This window comes from Mustela lutreola, chromosome 1 (genome assembly GCF_030435805.1).
Source record: "Mustela lutreola isolate mMusLut2 chromosome 1, mMusLut2.pri, whole genome shotgun sequence".
Lineage (NCBI taxonomy): Eukaryota > Metazoa > Chordata > Mammalia > Carnivora > Mustelidae > Mustela > Mustela lutreola.
The window spans coordinates 139129159-139155446 of record NC_081290.1 but is presented as its reverse complement, the minus strand read 5'-3'; the positions used below and the strand labels follow the sequence as shown (position 1 = coordinate 139155446).

Genomic DNA, 26288 nt, shown 5'->3' with positions numbered 1-26288 from the left:
ATCTTAGAAGGTAGATATGCATTTGAAAATTTAAGGCTATTTTCTTTACTCTTTGTCTCTGACACCACGGTAAGCTTTTTAATTTCAGTGAGTGTATTTTTCATTTCTATATGCTTATTTTATAAATTGGCCTGGTCTTTGGTACTGTCCTGGTTTTTTCTTCATTAAAGTTTCTATTTCTTTCATTTATTTTTTATTTTTTAAAAACTTTTTATTTGAGAGAGAGAGAGAGACACGAACGGGATGAAGGGCAGAGAGAGAAGTAGACACCCTGCTGAACAGGGAGCCCAATGCCAGACTTGATACCAGGACCCTGGGATCATGACCTGAGCTGAAGGCAGAGGCTTAATGACGGAGCCACCCAGGTGCCCCTTTGTTTCTTTTGCTATTGATTTTTTTATCATTGTTTTTTAATATGGTTTGTAAGTTTTTACTGTGAATTTCTTCTTCCTCTTACCCTACAAAAGTTTGATATGCCCCTAATTGTGATTGTTCTGAGGCAGTTTTTGCTTGCTTCTGCCAGAAACAAGGATTTTAATCATCCTGGACTAAATTTCACATTAATTTTGCAGCTTTTGGCTTCCTATCATGTGAAAGTGTGAATGTGGAGTTTCTCTTTCTCACGGGCACCTTTTTTCTTCTTTTCTCCCAAGTTATAGGGAAAAATATAATTCTGCTTATTGCTTTCTGGACTAGTGAGCAGTTACTCTCGCCTCCCTTTAAAGACTGGGCAACTCCTTATCCAGCCGTTTCCATGTGTCTGTAGGAAGAGGGCTCCCATCTAGGTCAGTCTAGTCCTCCTGAATTTTCAAAAGTTCCTTTGAATATCATTTCTCAACAGTATTCTGGCCTCTAGCCCTTTGTAAATATAGGAAGCTTTGGTTTCCTAGCTTAAAGATCTGAAGTTTTTATAATCCATGGTAAGGACTGCTTCTCTGTATGGTACACAGCATGGGAATCGTGTTCAAGCCTGGCAGCTCACCAGCTCCCTGACCTTGGACAAGTTAATTAAACCTCACTGAGCTCAGTTCAGTCACCTGCAATTTGGGAGAGACATTGATAACATCACATGAGTAAATGATGTAGGTGTATGAAAAGCTCCTTGTCGATTATTTAATTGTTCTTCTCCTATTCTAGTCTTCAAAACCAAACTCTACCCTTCTACTCTTTTTGTTTTCTAATGCCTCCCGAGGAAGGCCCTGAACTTAACAGTACTTCACACATTTTACATCACGGGTACTGAGAAAGGTAGTCTGTATCTCTTCCTTCTGTTATCCACTCTGTATTTTGGAAGCTAAACTTCCACAGAAAACAGGACTCTTAAAAAGCCATGTTTTCAGCTTACCTTTGGCTTTGGATTCCCAGTCACCCTGCATGTGAAAGTTACAGGCATTCCCTCAAAGATCTTGTAATGTTTCAGCTTCATTTCAAAGAATGGTGCCACTGCATTTTCCACAGGTACGTCCCCATATTGAATGTCATCACCTGATTCATCCACAGGAGACCTTTCTAGCCTGTACTCGATCTCACTGATGAGTCTCTGTTCACAGCTGGAGACTTTGTATTCCTATATCAGGCAAAAAAGGTCATGTTAGCAACCTCAGTCCCTTGTGGCCCCACGTGTCTCAGGAGTCTTATTCTCCTCTCCAATGAGGCACGCATAAGACAGTGATCTTTTTACCAGAGACTTAAAAACAAGTGTGAGTCCAACTCAATTCCATATAAAACAAAAACATCTGGAAGTAAGTATATATGATATTTCAAATTGTCTTCAGGACTTATCCTCCTCCCCAAAAAAACTATGAAGATGAATTTTTCTCTCTTTTCTTGTGGGGTTGTGGAGAAAGAAAAAGGCAACAGCTCCGTGTTCCTAAACTGTTCATAGAAATAAAAACATGGTGGAACACTGATTTCTTTCTGTACGTGAAAGCTGTGCAGGGTGACAGTGCATGTGGCTAGTGGCTGCAGGGTGACAGAGCATTTTATCAAGCAGATAATGGAAAAATGGCATCTTTTTTTTCTTCACTCCTAACAATTTTCAGTCACATAGCCTCTGAACTCCTCCTTCGGCTTTGCAGCTAGTGGGAACTACTCTCCAGCCTCTTTGAAAGAGAGAATTGACAGTTCAGTCAAAATTTTGATTAAAAAGGCAAAAGCAGAGTAGCCATCAACATCCCTTGGCAATTAAGGGGGATCCTACAGTTCTCTTGCTTACAAAGCACAATGAAAACAAGGCAGCTCATTACAAAATACTCTCTTTAGCTAGGTTTTCTCATAAAAAAGCTGCCCCACCTTTAAAAAACTATTGTCTTGAGGGAAGAAATAAAATAGTATGAATAAAACTGCAAAAAATATAGGAGTTTTTTGTTTTAATTACTATCAATCAGTTTAAGAATTAGCATATTTTCCCCCAGAAAGGTATAACAAATGAGAAACTTTTAATGATTTACAGTTCAGAGCATTCACTAGTGACAAAATCAAATTCAAGTTTGTAATATATGATAAAAAGCACAGTAGTGTGGTAATTCTGTTCATCTGATATTAAATAAAAATAGATACTGGTCATGCTATTTGTAATTAATATATGACAGTAAAGACAGATACACAGGTAAGGAAGAACACAAGAAAACAGATACAGTGAAAGACCGGAAGGGGAAGAAAGGTGAAAAGCTTAACCTTTTGACCATCCAGAGGACTCCCTACAGAAGCATGAGGAGACCCAATGTCCTGTAATGGTAGAAAAAAAGAAGTGAAGACTAATAACAGAAATAAGAATCTAGCAAGATTTCTAGTTTTCTTTAAGAGATTTTTGTGGTAGCAATATTTAATGCAGAAAAGTCTTCAGATATTGAAGGCAGATCTATTTTCAACATCTATGAGAGTTTACTTGATCCTTTAAACTTGTTTTAAAATGCTTTCTTTAATCTTGAGACTACATCTGGAAACTCCAAGCAGAAGCAGTGGAGATTATAAAACAGGTTACATCAAATTGATGATGGGACTTTTTCTTGAGCATAGCCGGGGAACAAAAATAGTGATTCAGGTTTTCTGCTGATTAGTGATGTCTAACTGTATATGTAAGGGAAAATAAAGACATCATTTTTTCTATACACATATTTTATTTTGACTAGATGTTAAGAATATAATTGGAAATAATTCACTACCTATTTCACACAGTTTCAATAAAAATATGTTTCTCCCCAGCAACTGTTTTGCATTAAAACACAGGACGGGAAAAACAGAAAGATACTTGAAAGGAGAAAAAACTTGACCAATAAAGAAGATAAAAGGACAGGTATCACTGACTGAAATAACTCTTACCAGTCACTTCACACACCTGTCTGGCACATGCTATGTATTCAATAAATATCAGCTCTGAGAGTGATTGGTGATATTAATACTGCTTTTCTTTGACTTGCCCTCTAATTCTCACAGAATTGATCCTAAGAATAGTGTCCATAAAGAGGATGGGGAGAGGGGTGAGAATAATTATTATTTTTCTAATTAGTCCAGAGGAACTCAGTACCTGATTAGCCGCTTCCTCTTCTGGCTCCTGAATATTAAAAACAGTTGCACTGTCAGCACCTAGTAATCGACGAGCCATTCTCTCTTCATATGTTAACCTCTAAACAAAGCAAGTCACAGAAAATACAAAATTAGAAAATTCACAATTACATACTGCCTCATAAGGAATTTTAAAAAATGAGTTTTGATGTTTTCTGTAACTATTTCCTCTCAACCTTCAGACACCTGTATATAAAAGGAGTGTTTCATTCAGTTGTTCACTTGTTCTCTCACCTCCCCTTCCGGTCTTAGTGGCTTAATCCTGTGTTGGGAGGTGGGGTAACTACTCTTGAGAGCCACCAACTGATACAGCACAAATTTAAGGTGAATATAATAACCAAACAAAGCAGAAACCACAAAGAAAATACCTGTCATATGCTAATCCTTAAGGATGCATATAGAGAAAAAAGATACTCAAATAGCAAAATATTTTTTAAAGGAAATGTTATTCTTATTGCCATCCCAATAGTCTTCGAGATGGCATATCTGCTCCAAGTCTCTGATAAGGGAAGTTTTAGACTAGCTGGCAGTGAGGGTCCCCTCTGTTTGGGATTCTCACCTCCTCGGCTGCTGTGTAGCAGGTGAATGTAGGCAAATATAATAGTCCCCAAAGAATGATTGCACATGGCTGAATCAGCAAAAGGACTGTGAAAGATACTTGCCAAAGCTGGTATCCATAATTCAAGATTCTGCTCGGAGGAAGACTGCTTGCCCATCAGGCAGACAAAGTGGTAATGTTTTTGCATCTAGCAGCCAGTACTCTAGATTTGGCCAAAATATATTTGCTGGGCCATTCTTACACAAAAGAAATGCCAACGTTTTTGTTCTGTCTGTTGGGCTGTTTCCTGCCTTTGAGTTTTGGTTCTAAAATGCCTTAGAATTACAGGTCTGAGAAGAACTTTCAGAGACCTTCTGTCCCATAAACAAGTGTTTGATTCAAAATAGAGAATAATTAGTAAGGCAGGATCTTAAAAAAATACAGAAGTTATTTCAGTAAAGTTCCAAACTTCTGAACATAGATGCAAATTCTATTGGAAACTCTCTAATCAGGAAAATATGTTGAATAAATTTACAATTTCCAGTAATTGCTGGTTCTAGTCCCAGCTGAAACCGGGAAGTGAAACAAGTCCATGCCAAATGACAAATAGTCCTGAAGTTCATATAATTTCATTTACTAAAGAAGGAGTGGAGGATAAGACGGACTAGAGGTATGTGTTTTGGTGCATGGACTGTCTCAGTCCAAGTATGTTACTATTTAAATTAATTTTCTCACATCGGTTAAAGAATCACTGAATTCAATTTTCAGAAAGAGTTTTAAATACCTGCTCTCTTAAAAAGCCTTCTCCATGTTTTCATGGAGAACTGTATGAACATCAGAGGTAGGACTGGAGTAATTTCCTCTCTTTCCCTCATAAGCAGAAATACCAGTTTGATACCTAGTCCTCTGCCAGAATGCACCTGCTAAAAGCCAAATTTACTTCAATTTTGTTTCTAAACCACTAGGCCATGTCGATATCCAAGCCCTGTCTATGGAAGCCAAAAATAAGAATAGACTAATATGCAGCACTAGGAAAAAGTTGTCCTTTTAAACTCTCAATGTGGTAATCTATGGAACTCATTGTGAACATCATTCACTCCTAAACAGATAGATATACATATAATATACATAGTATAATATAACAGCTTATAGATGTCTTAAGTCTCTTTGAGCAAGAGATTCTTAGTCCATAAGGAATATTTAAACAGAGACCCAAAAAACTGGAGAAATGCCTTTACCTGGCTTGAGTAAGTTCCCATAAGTATTTGTTTTAATCTTTCAAAGGCTTTAGTTGACAGAGCCAGGGAAAACTTCCAGAGTATGCACATTTACACATGCAATTACTTGTTTCAGAGAGAAAATAGTTTCCCTTTGTGAAAATCTTCTATTCTCAATGAAATGAATGACCAACACAAGATCTCATTAGAATTTTAATCTTCCTGAACTCAGATTAGGATGCCCTCATAATTAAAAGCAGCATTCAGCACCCTTCCTCTCCCCTTCACCTTTCCAATCAAACAAGTTTTGTTCTCACATTTTTATTTATCAATGTGTGAGAATTAAAATTCCTAGAAAATATACTTAACACAGAGCTTTCGACTCTGCAAAAGGTATCTGAGAGAGAGCTTTTTCACAAAGAGGCCCTTTTCTTCTTCTGCTTAAGAGCCAGACAAATTTTTCTGGTGATAATTCCAAAATAAAGCCACACAAGGCTCCTTTCCTTCACCTGGAAAACCTTATTTACGAGACTTGTTCTTCCTGTCCCCTTAAAAATACTCAGATGTGATAAGAGGATGGGTCAGTAAAAAACAAGAAACAACTGATGAGGAAATATTGAAGTCCAATGGCAAAAGCATCTTATATACATATATTGTTTACCAGATCTACTGTACAGATAGTAGAACAATACTCTGAAACAAGCGTTACTCTTTCAGATTACCAAATCAGTATCTAGTAATGGTCTACTAGAACAGTACTGGACTTCAGGGGTCATTTCCTCAGTAAAGACAGCCTTTGTGTAGAAGGCGTACATGTCATAGAATCCACATTCTCCTTTTGGTAGATAGAGATCATTCCAGAGCACACCTTCCCCCTCCTACCAGCCCAGATTTGTTCCTGTTTCTTTGTAATGCTGCAGTTCCTCATTTGTTTTAGTCCCCACCTTAAAATCAGCCCTTCCTCTTTATCTGCAACTTGCCAACTTCACTCCAAGAATGGTTTTCATGAATGGCAGGAAAGAGTGGGGGCCAAGTCGAGGGAAGCCTTTCCCCTTTCTCCTTTTCCCCAGACTCAGGCCACAACGCTAAGAAGAACATTGAGATTTAGGGTAAATGAAATCAATTTTGCGGCCAAACTGCAAGAACCAAAGTGAAGGAAGAGCTCTCTGGTGTGGATAGCTACTGTTCCAAGTTCAGGCCCCAAATCCATCTCTGCGTACCGGCTGGCCATTGTTCAGGAGGTCCTCCTTGAAGCGAAGTTTTCGTTCCAGGTCTTGAATGACAGCATCCTTTGTGCCTTGAATCTCCTCATCAGAAGCTATTCTAGCAGTTCTGTTGGCCTTCTTTGGAAATCCCCTGCAGGACAAAAGCACAAGGCACTAGGGTCACTTGTCAGGCACATGGGCATCCTGTGACCGAGGAGCACTTTGCTCTCATTAGTAATACCGGAGAGTCCTGAGGCCTGTGCTGCTCCTGTCCATTCCCCCGGTTCTTTGCTGAACTTCCCCTGATTTTGTGGGGGTTCATCCTCCAGTGTGCTTAGAGAAGGTGACCGCCTCCCCAAATTCGGGCATGACTGACCTATGTCAAATGGTCACAGTCCTGTGGACAGTGGTTGGTGTGGCCAGAGGCAGGTGATGGAGCCTGCCCACTGAGCCTGGGGAAATGGAAGTTGGAAAGGGTGAGGTGCTCTAGTGAAAAATGTCTCATCTCTAAAAAGCAACACACAGGAAGAAGTGCCCCTCTTCTTTCACTGGCTCCCACAGTGTTAAAATGTGATGCCCCACACTGCTACATCCACACTGAGATCAAGGGGAGAACCTGCACCCTGCTGATGATGACAGCTTGGAAAGACAAGAGACCCTGGAGCCCTGATTATGTTTTTGGGACACAGGTGACCTACTGGTGGAGCCACCTGACCCCACACTTGTTATGTAAATCAATAAACCAGGTGCATTTGATCTCCTGGTAGTTGAGTCTTCTGTTATGAACTGCAGAAAATATCCTGATAGTGTTTCCAGGTTCCTCCTCTTCTAGTCATTTGCTTTGAAGTTCAAATGGAGGGTGTTAAACACTGGTATTAAAGAAAATATTGTGATATCCTGTGTTTGAATATGAAAAACCAGGTCAGACTTGGTTGTATTGTACTGCCTGGAAGTTGATCTTGATTTTTAAGAGTTGGGTGGTGAAGCTGTGACACATGTCCACTAAAAGCCATAGGAATCATGACTTACAACCTCAATTTTTGGAACCATACAATCCTTCAACAAAAATGTGCATTCTGTGAGCCTGGCACTTCTGGCTCTTACTTCCTCAGGACAATGTCCTCAGCCTGCAGGTTTCAGTGTATTGTCCCCTTGGAAAGGAGGACCCTGGCCAAGTCTACCCATTAGTTATTGTACCGTGTTTGTTTTCTTCATAGCACTTATCAAACTTTATTAATATATGCTCTTTTTAATTGTTTCTTCGCACCCTGCCTCTGGTTAATCAAAATGCTTGTCAAATAGCAGACCTGAAAATAACGTTAATGGAGTAAGTGAATGGATGTACTAGTCATCTTCACTTCTTGTTCCCTCCCCCGCCAAAGATTTTATTTACTGGGGCACCTAGGTGGCTCAGTTGGTTGAACATCTGCCTCCAGCTCAGGTCATGATCCCAGAGACCCGGGACTGAGCCCGGCGCTGGGCTCCCTGCTCCGCGGGGAGTCTACTTCTCCCTCTGACCTCTCCCCTCTCATGCTCTCTCTCTCAAATAAATAAATAAAATATTTAGAGATTTTGGAGAAAGAGAGAGAGACAGCAAAGGAGGGGGAAAGGGGCAGAGGAGAGGGAGAAGCAGACTCCCCACTAAGCAGGAAGCCCGAAGTAGGACTTGATCCCGGGACTCCACAATCATGACCTGAGCCGAAGGCAGTTGCTTAGCTGACTGAGCCACCCAGGCACACCTAAATAAAATCTTTAAGAAAAATATTTTATTTATTTATTTGAGGGTGGAAGAGGAGGGGTGGGAAGGGTGGAGGGGAGGGGCAAAGGCAGAGGGAGAAGCAGACTCCCTGCTGAGCAGGGAGCCCAACTCAGGGTGATTCTAGGACCCCGGCTGGGATCATGATCTGAGCCGAAGGCAGATAGATGCTCAATGGACTAAGCCACCTAGGCACCCCTCTATTTTCACTTCTGACCTCTCTCTGCCTTCCCCTCTTAGGCAAGAAAAATTGTCCTAAAGCCATCTATAATCAAACCACATGTGAAAAAGTCAGGCTCAGAACACATACAAATTACACAGTTTTGGAAATAAATTTCTGTGCTGCTTTTGACTAAAGCCTTAACCTCTGTGAACTTAGAAGAGGTGTATTCTGAAGTCACCTGAAAGATAAAATGAAAGCCAGCTCTGTGTTATATATATTGGGAACACACAGGTTCCTATTACTACTTTAAGCTTCACAACACAGACGAGTTGCACAGCTGTGTGATAACGAGCAGCCATTGAGACAGAAGCTTCAGTGTATCTCCGCAGGCAGGATACACTGAGAGCCGTGTTCTCTGCACAAATAAGAAAGGGCAAAGGGCAGCTCTCAAGGCCAGAACAGATCATCTAAACAATAGAAAGAGAGAGCCGTTTTTTTAAAAAGATAGCCACAAGTCCTCTTGAACAAGTAAACACCTGTCTATTCATGACAGAATAAGTCCCGTGGTTTAAAAAGCATTTCTCAGTATACTTGACTCTTTAAGGAACTTAAGAATGACTGCTCTGGGACAATTCATAGAGAAGCCACTCACCTTGGTTTGGGTTCCTGCCACCCAACATTTTATTGTTACAAAGAGTACAATTAAAATTACTCTTTGACCTTCAAAAAAACCCTGGCCATTCTATATTTCTTTTAACAAGGGGATTCCCCAAACACAGAAAGATCACAAGCATTAGAGGAGCATTTACTTCATCTCTATTTCCTGCTATTTTAAAGACCTGATTTTCTCTTACTCACAGAATTTTTTTTTTTTTTTTTTTTTTTTTTAAAGATTTTATTTATTTATTTGACAGAGAGAGATCACAAGTAGGCAGAGAGGCAGGCAGAGAGAGAGGAAGGGAAGCAGGCTCCCTGCTGAGCAGAGAGCCCGATGCGGGACTCGATCCCAGCACCCCGAGATCATGACCTGAGCCGAAGGCAGCGGCTTAACCCACTGAGCCACCCAGGCGCCCTTACTCACAGAATTTAAGGTGTACATATTTTCTTCGTTCTGAACAATTAACATGGAAATCAAATCAATCAGTTGAAAGATTTTTAAATGTCCAACAGTCACTGCACAACTACTTACTGAGTATATACTAAGGTACAATGCTAGGCAAATACATCAATACAAATTCTGTTAAGCCTGTAACTGCATAGTTGGTTTGTAAGATAAGTGACTGTGTCACCTGATGACATCTTGGAATTCTGTGCAGTAGAAATTCTCTGCACAAAAGTGAAAAACAGTAATACAACAAAAGTGTTATCACTATAGTCTAAAAAGCATTCTATATAACAAGGAGAAGATAAATCCTCCAAGGTGGTCTTTGATCTCACAGGGGTTGAGAATCAAGTTGGAGAATAAACGAAGGAACAAACTATGTCTTAGTAATTCTAGGTGCAATGGGAGTTTAAAAAGTTGAAGAGAGGGCGCCTGGGTGGCTCAGTGGGTTAAGCCGCTGCCTTCGGCTCAGGTCATGGTCTCAGGGTCCTGGGATCGAGTCCCGCATCAGGCTCTCTGCTCGGTGGGGAGCCTGCTTCCTCCTCTCTCTCTCTGTCTGCCTCTCTGCCTACTTGTGATCTCTCTCTGTCAAATAAATAAATAAAATCTTTAAAAAAAAAAAAAAAGTTGAAGAGAGTTCTGGCTAGCGTGACTGCTGAAGACTCTATGAAAGAGGGAATCCTGAAAGATGATAAGGATGCAGATAAGTAGAGATAGGGAGAGAAGGAATTCAGACTCAGCAGGAATAAAGGGGTAGAAGGGAGACCGTCTTGTTTTTTAATGCCTCAAACACTGTGGTTTGGCTATTTACTAATGGCTACATGCCTCAGTTTCCTCCTCTGTAAAGTGTAAAACATAGGTATTAAAATAGAACATATTATCTCAAAGGATTAGTAGGAAAATGACACTAGCTAATTACATATTAGGCACGTGGATCAGTGCCTGGCAGACAAACTAAGGGTGGCTCTGGAGAGGCCAACGGAAACTGCCCAGTATGGAAGTCAGTCAGGGAGACGAAACTGGCTGAGGGGAACAGAATGAAAAAGGGAAAGGAGTTTAAAAAGATACCAAGAACTCTTGACTGGTTTCCAAAAAGGTGCAAATAACCTTTATTGATTGGCTTCTCATGTTCAACTCTGTTCTAGGTGCTCAGAATACAATGTTGAACAAAACTAAGTGACTCTATTTAGAAAAATTATATTCTAAGGTGGGGCTGGCAGAGTCAGGAAGTAAAAAGGTGGGAGGAAGGACCCAGCAGGAAGGTGTCAAGTGCTAGGAAGGGACAGAGTGTGAGTGGGTGACTGGATTCCACAATGCAGTCAGTCACGGGTCTGAGGAGGTGATGTTACCGCTGAGGCCCAAGTGACAGTGTGAAGACCTAGAGGGACAGTGAGGTGATGCAAAGGTCACAGGTCTGAATGGGCCTGGCAGGGTCGCCGGGGCATTGTGAACCCTGAGAAAAGAGGTACCGGATACAGTACTTCTTAGCCTTATTTTAATATGGAACCTTTTCTTTTTTTCAGAGAGTATCTCATTTGGATTAACATAATTCAGAAAACACTTCAACTGTGTTAAAACTGAGCACAGAGCTAAGAGTTAGTATATAATGTTCTAGTAGAAACCAAAGTGGAGTATTCTTTTGTGGTAGAGGCAACAGAAAAGAAAAATAGTTGTGAGTTTTTGAGGCAAAGTTTTAGCAACTGAGTTTGTTCTCCTCTAAAACGAATTCTTTGTTAAAGTAAAATCGCTGTGGCTAGTTCTCCCAAATGGGACCACTTTTGATAAATGAAGAGCAACAACTCATTAGGGAATTTTAAAAATACTTGATGACAAAGAGATGATCTCCTTTCATGATGGTTTGTACAATTAAAAATAAAAATGCTTAAATGCTTACTCAAAGTAAACTGTGACTAAAACCAGAACTCTTCACAAAAACCCATACTCAGAAGCAGATCTTAACCAGTAAACAATTCATACAAGCCTGCCACACTGAATATAAATACTTCAGTATATATACAGTTCAGCCCAACTCTGCAAAAAAAAAAAAAAAAAAAAAATTACTGATCTGTTTACTCTAGTTTCAACAGTAAGTCACTTACCATTTTAAAATAATATTTATGTGGTTGGTGGGTAAAAACATCTTAAACATATACACACGCATATGGAAGGTAAAATCTTCCAGATGCAACCACCACCAAATCCTAAGAGGTTTTCTTTCTTTCTTTCTTTCTTTTTTGCTTAGTTACTGAATAATCTTGAAAGCATCCTGCCATTGATATATATTCTAGGTTAGTTCTGTCAGTGTATTCCAGAAACTTAGATCTCCAGAGTACAACACTGATTTAAGAGGTAATGTACCTATCTAGCAGCCAAAGAACTTTTCTAATTACTGAAAGTCCTCTTACTCTCTTCTCATATTCACTGATTTCTAACAGTGACTAAAGTCCACAAAATTTCATAGTAAGCAGAATCATTAACATGCTGGCATTTAGGAATCCCTCATATTCAAGAATGTAATGTGTGAATTAATATATAAAAGAGCTCAAGATACACAAACTGAGTTTTTGTATATCAATTCTATTTTTTCTAACTGAATTTTATTATGAAACCAAAGCTGTTGGAGTATAAGTGGGTAACCTGAGCTTATACCTTAAGGAAAATAGATGCCTTTGTAAATATATTAAGTTCTCCTCACATTATCTTTTGGCTTCTCTAAAGAATAAACTTACACACATGTGTGTACTCTACCACTACTTGGTACAGAGCCATCCAAGATGAGGATGTCTGATTCTGATCTGTTCCAGGGGCAGACATTTCAACAGAATCATCATCAGTCACAGCCACCCATGAGATCTCATTTGCTAATTTGCCATACTTGCCTGGGATTGGATGCAATGTTCTGGGTGATCTTCTAAGATACTAGTGAACCCAGTAACAAAACCCTAGGGAAGCCCCCAACCCCTTCAGGCCTCTGCCTCTGATAGGAAATGACAAAGCGCCCCCCCCCCCCGCCTACTTATTTCCTGCAAGATGGGAGAAAGACAGGAATAATGAGATAATGTCTGCAGAGTCCAATGCTGCTTTTGTCTTTCCTGTTAGTTACTATCTAACTACTGTCTTGACTTGAGAAACTGCCTAAAGTACAAATAAATCTTTATAAACTTTTCCTTAAGACTTAGGGGTTTCTCTTTTGTTGGTTTGCAGCTGTTTTCTTTGATCAAGAAATAGCAGACATCAGATTTATCTGCGATCAACCTGGGCAATACACCCAGGCTAAGTCACAGGACTCTGTCTTTGCTCAGGCTTATTCCAGAACCCTGGGAAATCCCTTCACTTCTTGGCACTCTCACCTTGAATGCGCAGTGATGACAGTGTCCCCACCTACCTGTTTCTTATAAATCGGGGAGAAAGAGTGGGACAATGAGATCATGTAAAGAGCCGAATGCCTACAGAGTACAAGCTCTCACGAAAACATCCATATAAAAGCTCTTATTGACACATGCTTTTCCTTTTGACAAACATGGGATAACATTTCAAACCAAAGGCCTACTTATACAAGAGAGACAATTAAGAGTATGAAACATTGTAGCGCTGTGGCTTCCTGGCACTCCCTTATGAGAACACATTCTAAGAATGTGAAGGTGGACAAAAACTACAGTGCCAGCCAGTGCCAGTCTGGTTTTCAGAGATAGCTCTGATCTGATTCACCTGGAGACTTGGTACAGCTGCTCAGAGACCATCAGAGACCCAACTGCTGTGCTCTTCCTAGGGGGCATTCCCAAATCCTCCGGATTCCCACCACTTCATAGGAGATCTACCATGTAGAGGAATGGGGTGACAGCAGTGGAAGCCGTAAACCTAACTATCAGCCATTGTGAGGCGAGCAGGATACATGAATTTTATCAACTTGCAAACAGGCTTCTTTCTAAGGCATGTTCTCTCCTCACTGCCCCCATCTGAAAGATTTAGTCAAGTTCACATTTGTGACTGTCAAAAGCTTTAAGAAGCTGCTAGTGACCCCGGTCACCTTGGGGAAGAATGCAGCTATCTGAAGAAAGGCACTGGAGGAACTGGATGGGCAGAAGTTCCCCAAACTGCCATCAACCAACGACCAAATAGTGTTGCTGTGAGTCTGAGTATAGCTCACTATCAGTGGCCTTCTTGACCTTGTGGTGGATCCCTGGCATTCATGGCCTTTGTTCCCTGTCTGACTTCTGCTACGCAGACACAGGAGAAATAGAACCTTATCTTCGTGGACTATTTAAAACCTTAGTGCATGACCAACCTTTTTCCGGATTAAAATGAGGACAATGCTAAACATACAAACAGAATAAAACAACTAGTATGCCACTGATTAAGAAAACTGAGGTAACTGACATTTATAGTTAAGATTTTGATAAAACAAGGCAGGCAAAAACACTATTTCTACTTATAAGTCATATGTAATCAATCTGTTTACTGGCACTTAACAAATATGACAAAACAACCAGAGAAATTATATATATAGGTGGCACTGAATTTGCTATCATAATCACAAATTCACAGTGAAATATAAATGAAAGTAAAAGATTCATTTGACAACAGTTTGCCAGTTCCTACAAGTTCAAGGATGCCATAATTTGTAGTCATGGCGTCCCTAACAGGGACATTCAATCTTTGGCAAATCATATGGATTATTATGATGGAAAAAATAGCTGTCCTTTCATTTTTAATTCAGAATGCAAATGAGGGATCCCATAATATACCAGAGGAGAAACGTATTCCAAACTGGAAGAGTGAATTCTTCAAGTGTGTGTGATTTAGCAAAAGGAAAATTCTTGGAGACAAAAGGGAAACCATACAATAGTGGCTTATTGGACTGGCATAGAGATAAAAATCTGCAGTCTGTATTGCCATTTATCTTTGGTGCCACAGTGTCTAACTTTGGGTACAGTTTTCCATAGATATCCACAAAGCTAGCATGACTTCTCCATTACTTTTTTAAGAAATGGCAGGAGGTGCCAGATTCTTTAGTAGTAACACTCATAAAATGTTTTACTCCATTAAATTAATAACTATAATAGATAAGAGAAAATATTTCTTTTACTTGAGTTAAGCTCTTAAAACTGCATATATTCTTAAGAGAATTTCAAAGATCAGAAAATACTACTGTTTCTACTTAAGATGATAAAACGTAGGACAACCCAATACCTTTGACAGTCTAGTCTTTGTTCAGTAGGAGAGATATTACACAGACAAGTGTTTTTCTTCCTGGTAAGCAAGATTTAGTACCATTTCCTAGTAAGAGGGACAAAACAGTATCGAGCAACAAACTCCCACTTTTTCAATCTAACCGTTAGCTTCTTTGTGGCAAGAGAATACTTCATTTCCTAGCAGCCAAATAAAAGAAAACCTTTTAGAGGGGAGAAGAACATTTTCTCCCAAGAAGAGGGGAGAAAAACATTTTCTCAGACAGGCTGACTCACTCAACTTTCAGCAGAAGCCCATTATCGCAACATTACTATACAAACTCTTCTCCTTTATTCTACTTATATATTCATTTGAGCTTTTTCCAATAAAGATTTGAGAAGAAGCCAGATTCAAATATAGAATCCATGCAATCAACATTTAGAAAGTAGCTAATGAAACAAGAGCTTGCTAACAGAAGCTCCTCCATACATCTTGCCAAAAGCAAACATGGCAATGCTCATGTCTAATGTGTTAGTACATCCCCAAATGGGCAATTTTTCACAGAATGAAAAGTACCTAAATTCTAAGGTCTTCTCATTTTTTTCTCGAGGAGAATTTCTTTCTTTTCTCCCTGAGCAATATTTGGATTCTAGGAGACTCTGAAGTAGGATTTCAGAGTTTATTTCAGAGATGCAGGAATTGGCTTCACCTTTGCTGAATGGTACTTGCTTTTGAGCTCTTCATAAAATGCGTATGTGCTAGTCATCAATAATATGGGCCAAACACCTATCTGATAGATTTCTTTTGAAGGCTTTCATGTACTTTTGTAGAGGTCATCTTATTTATCCTTGTAGATTTTCTATTTAAAGACTTCCAATGGCTGCCACATCATCACTGTGACATAAGGAAAGACAAGTCCTTATTATCTGCAAACAGAAAAACTGAGACGGAGGATCCATGTAGTCTACCTAGAGATTAGGGTTAGTCAGGGGACAGAACTGGCACATCATTTCTTCACTAGATCTCGCATGTCCTCACCCGTATGCATGACACAGACATTTACGTGTCTCTCTCCCTTCCCCTCCATTTACATATATGTAAAGACTTACTTTTTAATTGTTAATGTAGAGATTTCAAAAACATAAGGTGTATACTTAATACCCAAGCCCCTCCAGTTACTACAGTCCTGATCTGAGGTACTGAGATACGTGGTTCGTTGGTAAGAGCATGGATCTGGAGTCGGGCATTTGGATCTCCGTGGAGGGGCTAGAGGGACCCTGAGCAGATTCCTTCCGGGAACCCTCAGCTGTCAGTGAGCCAGCGATAGCTCTCGGGAGTGAATCAAATGAGGTAAGGCGCGTGATTGCTTAGCACGACTCTACGTGGTAGCTAACGCCCCAGCCATCAAAATTATCAAGAGCCCGGCGTGGATTTTGGGGAGTGTCTGACGAAGAGTCTTCAACTGCTTAACGCAGAAGAGAAAGTACTGATCTTGGTAACGGTAAAATAGCTAAGGGAGAATCGCTGGTAAAGCTGCCGCGATGAGACTCTGAACCCTGACGGAAGGAAACACGAGAGGACGGAGGAACCTACCCTGGGTTGTGGATTAGCGGGCGCACTAGGGTAGGGGTGTGGGGGGCGGGCAAGCGGGTGGGGAGGCGAGGGGGTGCGGCTGTCACTCACGCGGGGGTGACGCCCTTGGGCAGGCCTAGGGCGTTGACCGCCACCGGGGGCGGCTGCGAGGGCAGCAGGGCGCTGAGGAAGGCCGCGGGCGTCTGGCTGTGGCCGAAGCGGGCGGTGGGCGAGGTGCACAGGGCGGCCGGGGCCGCGCTGGGGAGCGGTGGTGGCGGCGGCGGCAGCGGGAACACGTCGGGCACCGGGAAGGCCGTCGTGGGGCTGAAGACCGGGGGCGGCGGCGGCGGGGGCGACGGCGAGGACTGGCACCACGGAGCCTCGGCCTCAGCGGCGCCGAAGGACTGCGCAAAGGACGGCGCCGGCGCGCGGCCGAACTGCTTCAGCGTCGGGGACATGGGCGACGGGAGGCTGGAGGAGCTGGGGCTGGAGGCCGGCGTGCCATGGCCCGACGCGGGGCCGAGGTTCTGGGCTGCGATGAACTGCTTCGGGCGCGCGTAGTTGAAGGAGCCGGACGACTGCATGGCGGGCGCGGAGCGGGGGGCGAGCGCGCTCATGGGCTCCGGGCAGGCGGGCGACGCGCAGGCCGCGAGCTCGGGGAAGGCGGGCGGCGGCGGGAAGGGCGGCGAGGGGGGCGCGCTGCGCGGGGCGCCGGCGGGCGGGGGGTGCCGCGTGCCCGCCTCCTGCTCCAGGCGGATCTGGTTCTGGAGTTGCTGGATTTTCAGAGGGTCCCTGCGGGGGGGAGAGAGAGAGAGAGAAAAGCGACACCTTCAGAGAGGGAGGTAGAAGGACTGCTCTCAGCCGGCCGTGAGGGGAACCTGTGGACGGACTCTCGGACGTTCGCCAGCTCCAGACCCTTCCCCGCTCCGAATAACGCACAAGGCATTTAGCCTGAAGTGTGAAGTGTGTCCCCGTTAGGAATTCCGGACAAAGCGCTAAGCAAATTAAGTATAATCGGTTACCTCAAGGTCTAATTTGAGTCCTACCTAAGATGATCCAAAATCAGTTTACAAAATCCGCTGATGGAAATTTTGTCTGACTTCCAGGAGCCATATTTCATTTTAACAGAACCAGAAATATGAAGAGAAAAACTTTTGACATGAGTTCTCAGTCCTTTCATTTGTGGTCAAATTTTTGGAAGAGAATTCTATCATAAGGAGAAAGTTAAAAGAAAAGACAAGTTATCTTTGGAACATTTGGGTTAGTGGCAATTTGCCTACCTTAGTGCTGTCAACTGTGCAATCAGTAAATACCACAGAGTGATTTAGGGGAGAATAATTTCTGCATTTGTTGCCTATAAAAACGTATATAGAATTTACTGTCACCAAAATTTTAGCAGTAAATCCTGAAGTGCCATTTATACAAATCTTAATACACACTGATATTTTGCACCATGTCTAAAATACACAAATGACACCTATCTTTAATAAGATAGTGTTCAATAAGCAATACCAAATTATCTTATAATTAACAATAAGCAATACCAAAAGTGTTCAATAAGCAATACCAAATTATCTTATAATTAACAATGCAGCTTTAGGGGCGCCTGGGTGGCTCCGTGGGTTAAAGCCTCTGCCTTCGGCTCAGGTCATGATCCCAGGGTCCTGGGATGGAGTCCTGCATTGGGCTCTCTGCTCAGCAGGGAGCCTACTTCCTCCTCTCTCACTCTCTGCCTGCCTCTCTGCCTACTTGTGATCTGTCAAAAAAATAAATAAAATCTTAAAAAAAAAAAATGCAGCTTTAATTCCCCAATTATTTTCCACTGAGAAGAGATAGTTTGAATTTTAATTTTTACAAAAGTTTGTAAGCAGCTAGCAATTAGCTAAAGTCCAACTCTGTTTTACTCTGTCAAGCTTTCCAGGTTAGCTGAATTTTACATCCAAGATGATTTTCCTTTATTCAGTGACCAATGGCTGTCAAAAGAAACTTCAACAGAAGGTGGCACTATAGCAAGCAACTAGAACAGCCATGAATAGGCAAAGCCATATTCCTAACTTTAAGCCTTTTAAAACTAAAAAACAACCCCCCCCCAAATCTCCTTATCCACAGTATTTAATTTTTAAAATCAAGCTTTTAGAAACAAAGCAACAAAAGGAATTGAAAATGCTGATCAAAGTAAAAAAATAAAAAATAAAGACATAGTTCTCTTAGCAAAGTATCATTAGATATAGGAACATCTTGTCTTCCATTTCCTTCTATAATTATCCAGTGAGCTAATTAGACTTAAATCCACAAAAAGAACAAGAAATGCTTTCATGGGAACTGAAAAGTATAAATTAGATGGTTCTGTTATGTATATAAAGTATATAGATGGCTCTGTATGCTTCATCTGTGCAGAGCATCAAAGATTTCAACAACAAAGAACTTTGTGGGGTCAATCCTATGGAACTCAATTGGAGCCTTCTAAAAGCAGCCATGCCACTGCTAGAATTCACCAGATGCTGATGTACCAGATGTCAGTGCGGTTTGGGTACACTGTCCAGCACATGTGCTCCTGCATGCATGTATTTAGAACTGGCCCAGGAATAGAACTCATAAAAACCACCCAATAGCTCTAAAACCCATCATCTAGCACTCTCACCCTGCATCCCCAAATGCTCCTTTCTGATCTTCCTGCCTGTTCTATCACCTTATTTCCTACCTATACATCCTAGTCCTCGAATGTTCCTCATGAACATCAGGGAACCTGTGTACCTGGGTTGGGAGTGGTAGCCCTCCTCAGAAACACTGCTCCTGTGGTCTGGCCAGCTGGGCTCACCATGGCCTCAGCTGTGTTGTAAGGTATTTTGAGCTTGGCCTGGTGTCTGCAAAGAGCTGTGTTTAGTGGCTCTGGCAAGGCTGCTTCAGACTTACATCATTCCCTATATGTGGTGTGAGGACTCCTCTCCATCAAGATTAGGGAGTGGCTCCTGAGAAGACAGTCTTCAAAGAAGCCAGGGCAGGCAAGCCCAGACCACCACTATATTCTAACTCTCCGGGGGTCAAGCCTACTCATCTGGCCATTAAGAACCACGACCAAGTTTGTTAACCTCTGAGGGCTTAAAGCTGCTGAGATGCTACTTTTCATAATAAGTGATAGTTCAAGAAAGTCTTAAGTAGCATTTCATAAGAAATGAACAGGTATTCTAGTGATTTAGTTACTAGTAGATATTGCAGTGAAGAACTTTGCTAGGATTTTACGCCCCCATTTTGCACTGGGTGAAGAATGAAATATGCAGAGAACTGGAGAGTGAGAAGGGAGAGTAAAACGGTTATTCCGAATCATGAAGTATCTGGCTTGGCTTCTGGCAAATCATAGTATTTTAAAGAATACTTGAGTTAAATGGATCTGACACCTGGATTCTGAGATGATGAAATGCACAATTCTAAGTCATTTTCTCTGTCCTCATTAAGTTATTTTTATAAACTTTGATTTTCACAGAGATAAAGAGGGAAGGAAAGGTACCAGAAAAAGCCTTTGGAAATTACTTAAATGTTATAAAAATTCATCACTTTTCTGGTGTCCCCATTTTTTCCTGCGGTCTTTTTTCTGAAAATGAAACTACATTGAACCTCTTGGAAGTACTGTGTCAAGGCTGAAAAGTTAAGAGGTCTGGACAGCTCTAGTCACAAGGAGAACTTGACCGGTGTACTAAAAGTCTCTCATTCTGCACAACTACTCCATCAACCACCCGCCTCCCCCCAGCCTTTTTCCCTCCTACCACAACCCCAATTCAAAAGTCTAAGAAATTTCCTACTCCTATCCCTCCTTCAATTCAAAAATCTTTGATATTTAAGGAAATGAGATGTCTGGACTTCTGTTATGCACCCATCACAGCCCATTAACAAATGGGGAAACTTCAGGTAACATACTCAAGGTCACAGAGCATGTTACCTGTGGAGCCAGGTTAGATCTTTAACCACACCAGGCATGTCAACATTGAAGAACCCCCACCTCCAATGTGATTAAAAAAAAAAAAAAAAATTCTGTGGTTATCTTCCCTTCTAAGAACTTTCTCCACTCATGCCTCCAAACAGCCACAGCATGAGGGCCTTAAGGATCGGAATCATCAAAGTTTTAAATTTTTACACATGTAAGAATATGTTTAAGAATATCTGACTTCAAACTTGATTCTTCTTAGGGTAAAACAGTGCAAAGATGAGCAAATCTTCGCAGCTCAGAAAGTGAATATGTAAATACTAACTCAGTGGATTCCCCTTTTGCGTTCCAGAAAATCACAACTTCCCTCTCCCACCCCAAGGGTTTGGAAGCAGATTTTATCTAGAAGAGTTTTACAGACATTTGGATGGGGCAGAGATTTAGATCTGACAGGGATAAATAGAGATGCAGAACCCAGTTCACTTTCCAACTCAGTAATCTCTCTTGCTACTAGATTAAAGCAGCCTTGGGAAAATGTAACCAGCCAAGTAACTGTGTGGTACAGAAGAAAAAGGCTGGAGTCAAGTCTGATGGCACTGACTGGGAACACAAGTCCACCAGCTACTAACTGCAGGGTCACTGTGAGGATTCAGGGGGCACCGTGCCTGGTGCACAGCACGAGCTCAAGAAACATTACATGGCAGGAGAGAACCACCACATCAGTTTGTGTTACTGTACAAAACGGACTCTAAGAAAAAATGGAGATAATGTTCTACTTACTGCAAGGGGATTTTCCTTTTTATCTGTTCCCACCGCAAGTGGTGGTCCTTCTTGTACTCATAAAGCCACAGCAGGGGCAGGAGATAAAAGGCAGCACGAGTCATGCACCTGGCACTGGACTGACTTATTTTCAGCAATCCTGGGAGGTTGGTATTTTCATCCTCATTTAAAAAATTCTCCATAGATTAGTGAAGTCAAGTAATTTGTCTAAGGGAAGAACCTGGATGTGAAGGGCTGGTTGGTTCGAAAGCCTTGCACTACATCATTCTCTCCAAAGTGCTCAATAACAAGAAAAAAAAGGTTTATTAAAATGTTAGCTTATTATTACTACATATCACTTTTTCTCTGGGGAACTGTAGCCCAAGCTCAAAATAAATCATGTGAAAGTAAACTTCTGGAAAACAACTTTTATGTAAATTGGAAATTCCCAGTTTGTCTCTCTGGAACAATGTCTGGATTGTAAGAAGCAATTTATCCTCTGCTCGTATTAATAAAGATCGAGTATTTATAATTGTCTGGAGAAACTCTTGGGATCTGAAGCTGGAAAACATTTGTGCTTTCAGAATAAATATGCTTTTGATTTATGTTTTCTTTCATTTTTTTATTGTGGGATACAGAAGCCATTGTTTTGGGGGTATAGCTCAGTGGTAGAGCATTTGACTGCAGAAGCCATTGTTTGATGAAGAGGTGAAGGACCGCGCCCCCTGAACCAAGAGCTCTGCTGGTCCTGCTGTTTATAGGCACTTTGAAGGCAAAGGCAATGACCTCTAGCATCCTCATAACACTAACCCGACGCCCTCAGAACACACAATTGAACGGCACGTTGGCAGACGTACACTGTCAGTGACAGAGACCCAGTTCATTTCTGGCTGCGATTTCTATACCTCAGTCCATCAGGTGCATTCGGGAGGGGAGGCCTACAATAGGAGGGCCCCATACTGGACTGGGGAATTGTAAGCATTTTCAAATGAAGGTAGGTAAGTGAGTTAGGGAATAAACCGGGTGTTCCCACAACACTGGCTGGGATTAGCTCAGTATCAGATGTATGAGAAAACTCAATATATTAACTCGGAACATATAAAATAGAATATAAAACTTCTCCAAGGCCTTCAGTTCAGGGAGCACTGCAGTTCCAGCTACTTTATTACATTCACACTTCAACTTCTTGTTTTTGCTTCTATTACTCAGACTTTATGTCTTCGTATCATATAAACTAGGTACGCTTGGTGAGGGTAATATCTAACAACTTGCTTTGTTTAGCACTAACTTATTCCTGCCCCCTTGGTGAAAGGTACATAAATCACAATCTTGAGAACAATCATTTACACAATAAAAATGAGTTAATATAAGCCAAATGAGGATGTACTACACTGGGTTCTAGGGAGGTGGTAAGTCCAAAAATAGCTAAGAACTTAAATACATTCCCCCCAAGGTTGGGGGAGAGGGCTGGGATAAAAGATTTGGATTTTTTACAAAGTACCATCAACAAGAGAATGTGAAAATCAAATTAAAATTGACACTGCTTGGGGATGTGTGTTTAACATTCATTGCAAAATGACATAGGTTTCTTTAGAAAAACCACATTCTTTGATCTTCAATTTATTCTGAGCCTTTTGTAAATCATCCCGACTCTCTAGATAGGGCCAGGATGGAACATTATTAATTACATAGGAGGGTTCAGGGAAGAAGTGACCTGAGTGAAATCAGCACACGACTTGAGTCTCTCTTAGAAAAGACTTGTCCTTTCCACTTAGAATAAGAACTGCCTTTGGCTCTGCTACAGAAAAACAGGAGCTCTTTATGTCTTCATATATAAAGCTGATGTCTATTTGAAGTCATTCTATGTACCATGAGAAAGAGAGGGAGCGACAGCTGACCAAATCATAATCCTCCTGGGAACGTCTCCAGAATATCAAAGGATGGCTGCATCTCTCACATAGCTCAGGAAATACGGACTGAGAGGCTGGGCTGGTGTGCTCCTGAGGGCCGACATTGACCTGAGCTGTGCCTCAGACCAGGAATCCTGCAGCTGGCTTCCTGGATGCAGAGGATTCTCCTTTAGGAGGTTTGTGGGGGTGCAACTCTCTGTGGGGTACATAAATGGTCGTCTGGCTCTGTGAAGGCTGTAGAATGAGTCCAAAGCATTTCCAGTCCTACCAAAAGGATTGTACCCTTTGATGCTGATGGTGTTTCTCAGTCCTAAGGAATGAGCCTGATGAATCCGAATGAGGTGGAATTTGGTGTCCCAGCCTCAGCCTTTTTTAAGGGAGGAATGTGAGGTCAGGCTCTAAAAGCATCAATTCCACATCACAGTTAAATGCCTTAAATAATTTTCATTTCTGTTACTGCATAGCCTAGTGGAAACAGCAGGAAGATATTAACTGCCGAATCTTAGAAAAACTGTGTGAATACGTCAGACTGAACAGAAATTAATGTGGACTGTTCCCAATGGAAAATGTTTGGGATTACTTCTTCACCTAGACAAAATACACTTTTGAAGAGAAATCTGCTTTCTAGCCTTTTCTGTCAATACCTGAGGCAACACCCATGATCTCATTTCTAATTGAAACATCAAAAAAAGCTCCCTGTGAGACAGATGCTGAGGAACTTCCAGGTCTTAAGCATTTAAATTTCTCCGAGATTTTAAAAAATTGGGGGAATAAAAGGTGGACAAATACTTAACTTTAGGTCTTATAATGAGATGAAGATTCATGGCATATTTTAGGGTTTCATGATAAACTTTTCCTCAAATTTCCACTTAATCATTGGGAGGCTTGTGCCATCCCTTCTGTGTCATTTCCGTTTTAGTTTATGTTTGCTGAACCGAATGCATCTAAAACAACGGTGCGCATTTTGTACTTGCAAGAATGTGTTACCACTAGAGGCAAAGTGCCTTATCTTTCCAAAGAGCTAACCATCATCTGCTCACCAAGTGGCTGTATTCTATACCTATTCACCAACGGCCTTGATATACTCGGAGAACAAAACAGCAATTCTGTCACTTCTCTACCCCTTCCATGTTTTATCTTCAGTGTCTCCTTGTGCTCACATGTAAGAAGCTCAGTAAGTACTTGCTGGATTTAATTAAAATCCTGAGAGTTCTCTACTGTACAGAACTAGCTGTTCCATCAGGCGATGCGGCACTCGGACATACACACGGCTGCGTTGTTCTGAGGGAGCAGAGAGAGCGTCCGGATACAGCCTCTATCACACAGGCTGTTTACACGTAAGAGCACAGAGTCAACTGGAGAAATGTTCAAATAGTCCAACTCCAATTCAGCCACCAGCTGTTTATGACTTTGGATAATTGGCTTATCCTATCAGGGGCCCAGTTTCTCAGCTTGAAAGTGGGAATTTATAATGTAGTATCTGTAAGGTCCTAATCAACTTTCAGATTTTATTATCCTTCCTCTTTGGTCCAGTAACACTCAAACATGGAAAAACTGACAGTAAAAGGAACTCATAAACAACTAACCAAGTCCAAGCCTCATCTTTATTCATATATATCTATCGTTCCTATGCATAAGCTGTTTTCACATCCATGAAACTGTTTTTGAAAAACAAATATGTTATTTCCTGGTAAACAGAAATAGATTTTGAAGGCATTAGAGAAGGAAACGAAAATCATTCCACAAATGACTCTTATCTCATCAAAGGAAGGATACTCTTACTCTGTAAACAATCATCACCTCACCAGTTAACATTAATGGCATTTTTTTTTCTTAATGCAGATATATTCTACAGATCAATCCTGTCCATAAGTCAAGAAAAATAGCTTTGGGGTTTTGTGTGTCTCAGAACAGCTCCCGTGGGAATTGGGTTGGATGCGTTTCTGCTAGAAGGTTCTCCCTTACAGAAACGTGAACCGGTTCGTTCAGGGGCTCAGGAGCACTCAGCATTCTGTTAATAGACCTTTACCCTCTTTCCACCAGAACACCTTTTTGTCCCTTGGCCAGATTTTGTAAACCTCCTAAAAATTAAGGTGTTTCCTTGACCATAAATCCGGTTACCTCTTGCTCTGGATCTGTAAGCTGGGAGTGTCAGTCCAGTCTCTGTCCTCACTCTCGCTCCCTCTGCACAGAGTACATAAGCACTCACCCTCCCCTTCTCGAAGCACTCTTCTCCCTGCCATCATCCTCACTGCCACCACTGTCCTTATTCTCCTGCCTTTGATACTGTACCCTTTCCTCAAAGCTTCTTCTCTCACCTCCTGTGGGTGTCCCCCCAACTTGAGAACTTCCTGATCACCCCCTAATCTGTCTCTGACCCAGAGCCCAATCCCAAATTCAGTTCTGCTGCCCAGTTCATGGAACATAAACCCATCACACCTAACACAGGGTGCCCCTCTCCCCTAATTTCCTCCCCCTAATAACACATGATAATTCAAAGAGTCCCGCAATTTGGCCCCAAGCAGTCCTAACTTCTCCTAGCTCGATCTCCAGATTTTCATCCTCCCAAATTAGTCTCATTGCCCCCCAAACTCATGTTGGGTTTTCCTTCTTAGGCTTCTTGCATGTCCTACCCTCTTTGGGAAGGCCCACCCCTACCGATTCCTCTTCATCCACCGAGACGGTCTTCAACCTTTTGTGCCCCTTTCAACAGCTATCTTTCCTTGAAGTCCTGGTAATATCTAGCAGTTCTTCCTCCCTCCTGCAAGCCGCACCGGTCCTCCTCAAGGCTGGCACAGTGCTATCAGGGCTTGGCAGTGACATCCTCCACCCATACCCATGAACCAGATCTTCTAGAACCAGGTGTGGGTTCTCTGTGCTCTCCTGGTGATTACTGCAATGTTCGGCTGGCCAGGCATCGTTTTAGGCGAAATATGGGAAAGGTGACACCACCAGAGCTCTTATAAGGATGACGGGACTTAGTTCTGGTTTTTAGTATCCAAAATATGAAACTCCCATCCCCCAAAAGGGAGTGTTTGTGAAGCTGGTAGCACAGTTCCCAATTTGGCATCTGTGCCGCACTCCCACCGGGTTCCAGGCAGCGGAAGCCTGTACCAGTGCCCATTTTCTATTTTATTTGGTTATCGGTCAGAAGCGCCTCGAGTTTATGTTTACCTTGAGGAAAAGTGTCTCAGAATATTTTCAGAACTTGGTGAGAACTTTAGTCATCTCTAGGCATTTCTTTTCTTTAGAAGGGCCCGTTCTCCCCATTGCTGTCATGTTCTTTTTCAAAGCATAGATTGTCTCCTGAGATAATGAAGCCGGTCCCCATACAGAAAGAGGAAATGGCTCTCTGTGTGTCCACTGTGTAGCAGGTCACAAAGACCTAACAAGCAGGGTGTGAACAAAACTGCA

The 26288-nt window shown here is 41.8% G+C and overlaps 2 protein-coding genes across 8 annotated transcripts in view; one reads left to right on the top strand and one right to left on the bottom strand.

The window, feature by feature from the left end:
- PALLD (palladin, cytoskeletal associated protein) overlaps nucleotides 1-26288 on the bottom strand; it is a 419989-nt gene that overhangs the window by 23763 nt on the left and 369938 nt on the right. For 4 of the 6 annotated variants that reach the window (XM_059174890.1, XM_059174854.1, XM_059174865.1 and 1 more), the window contains 5 exons: nucleotides 16398-17078; nucleotides 6540-6675; nucleotides 3527-3625; nucleotides 2677-2727; nucleotides 1346-1567 (listed from right to left, as the gene is read on the bottom strand). In XM_059174890.1, the coding sequence (XP_059030873.1) occupies nucleotides 1346-1567; nucleotides 2677-2727; nucleotides 3527-3625; nucleotides 6540-6675; nucleotides 16398-17078 (1189 nt within the window). The remainder of the gene's footprint in view (nucleotides 1-1345; nucleotides 1568-2676; nucleotides 2728-3526; nucleotides 3626-6539; nucleotides 6676-16397; nucleotides 17079-26288) is intronic. The other 2 variants (XM_059174872.1, XM_059174881.1) reach the window with 1 other exon arrangement.
- The window catches only part of CBR4 (carbonyl reductase 4), a 129818-nt gene that overhangs the window by 86380 nt on the left and 17150 nt on the right, over nucleotides 1-26288 (top strand). The gene's annotated exons all lie outside the window — the stretch shown is intronic.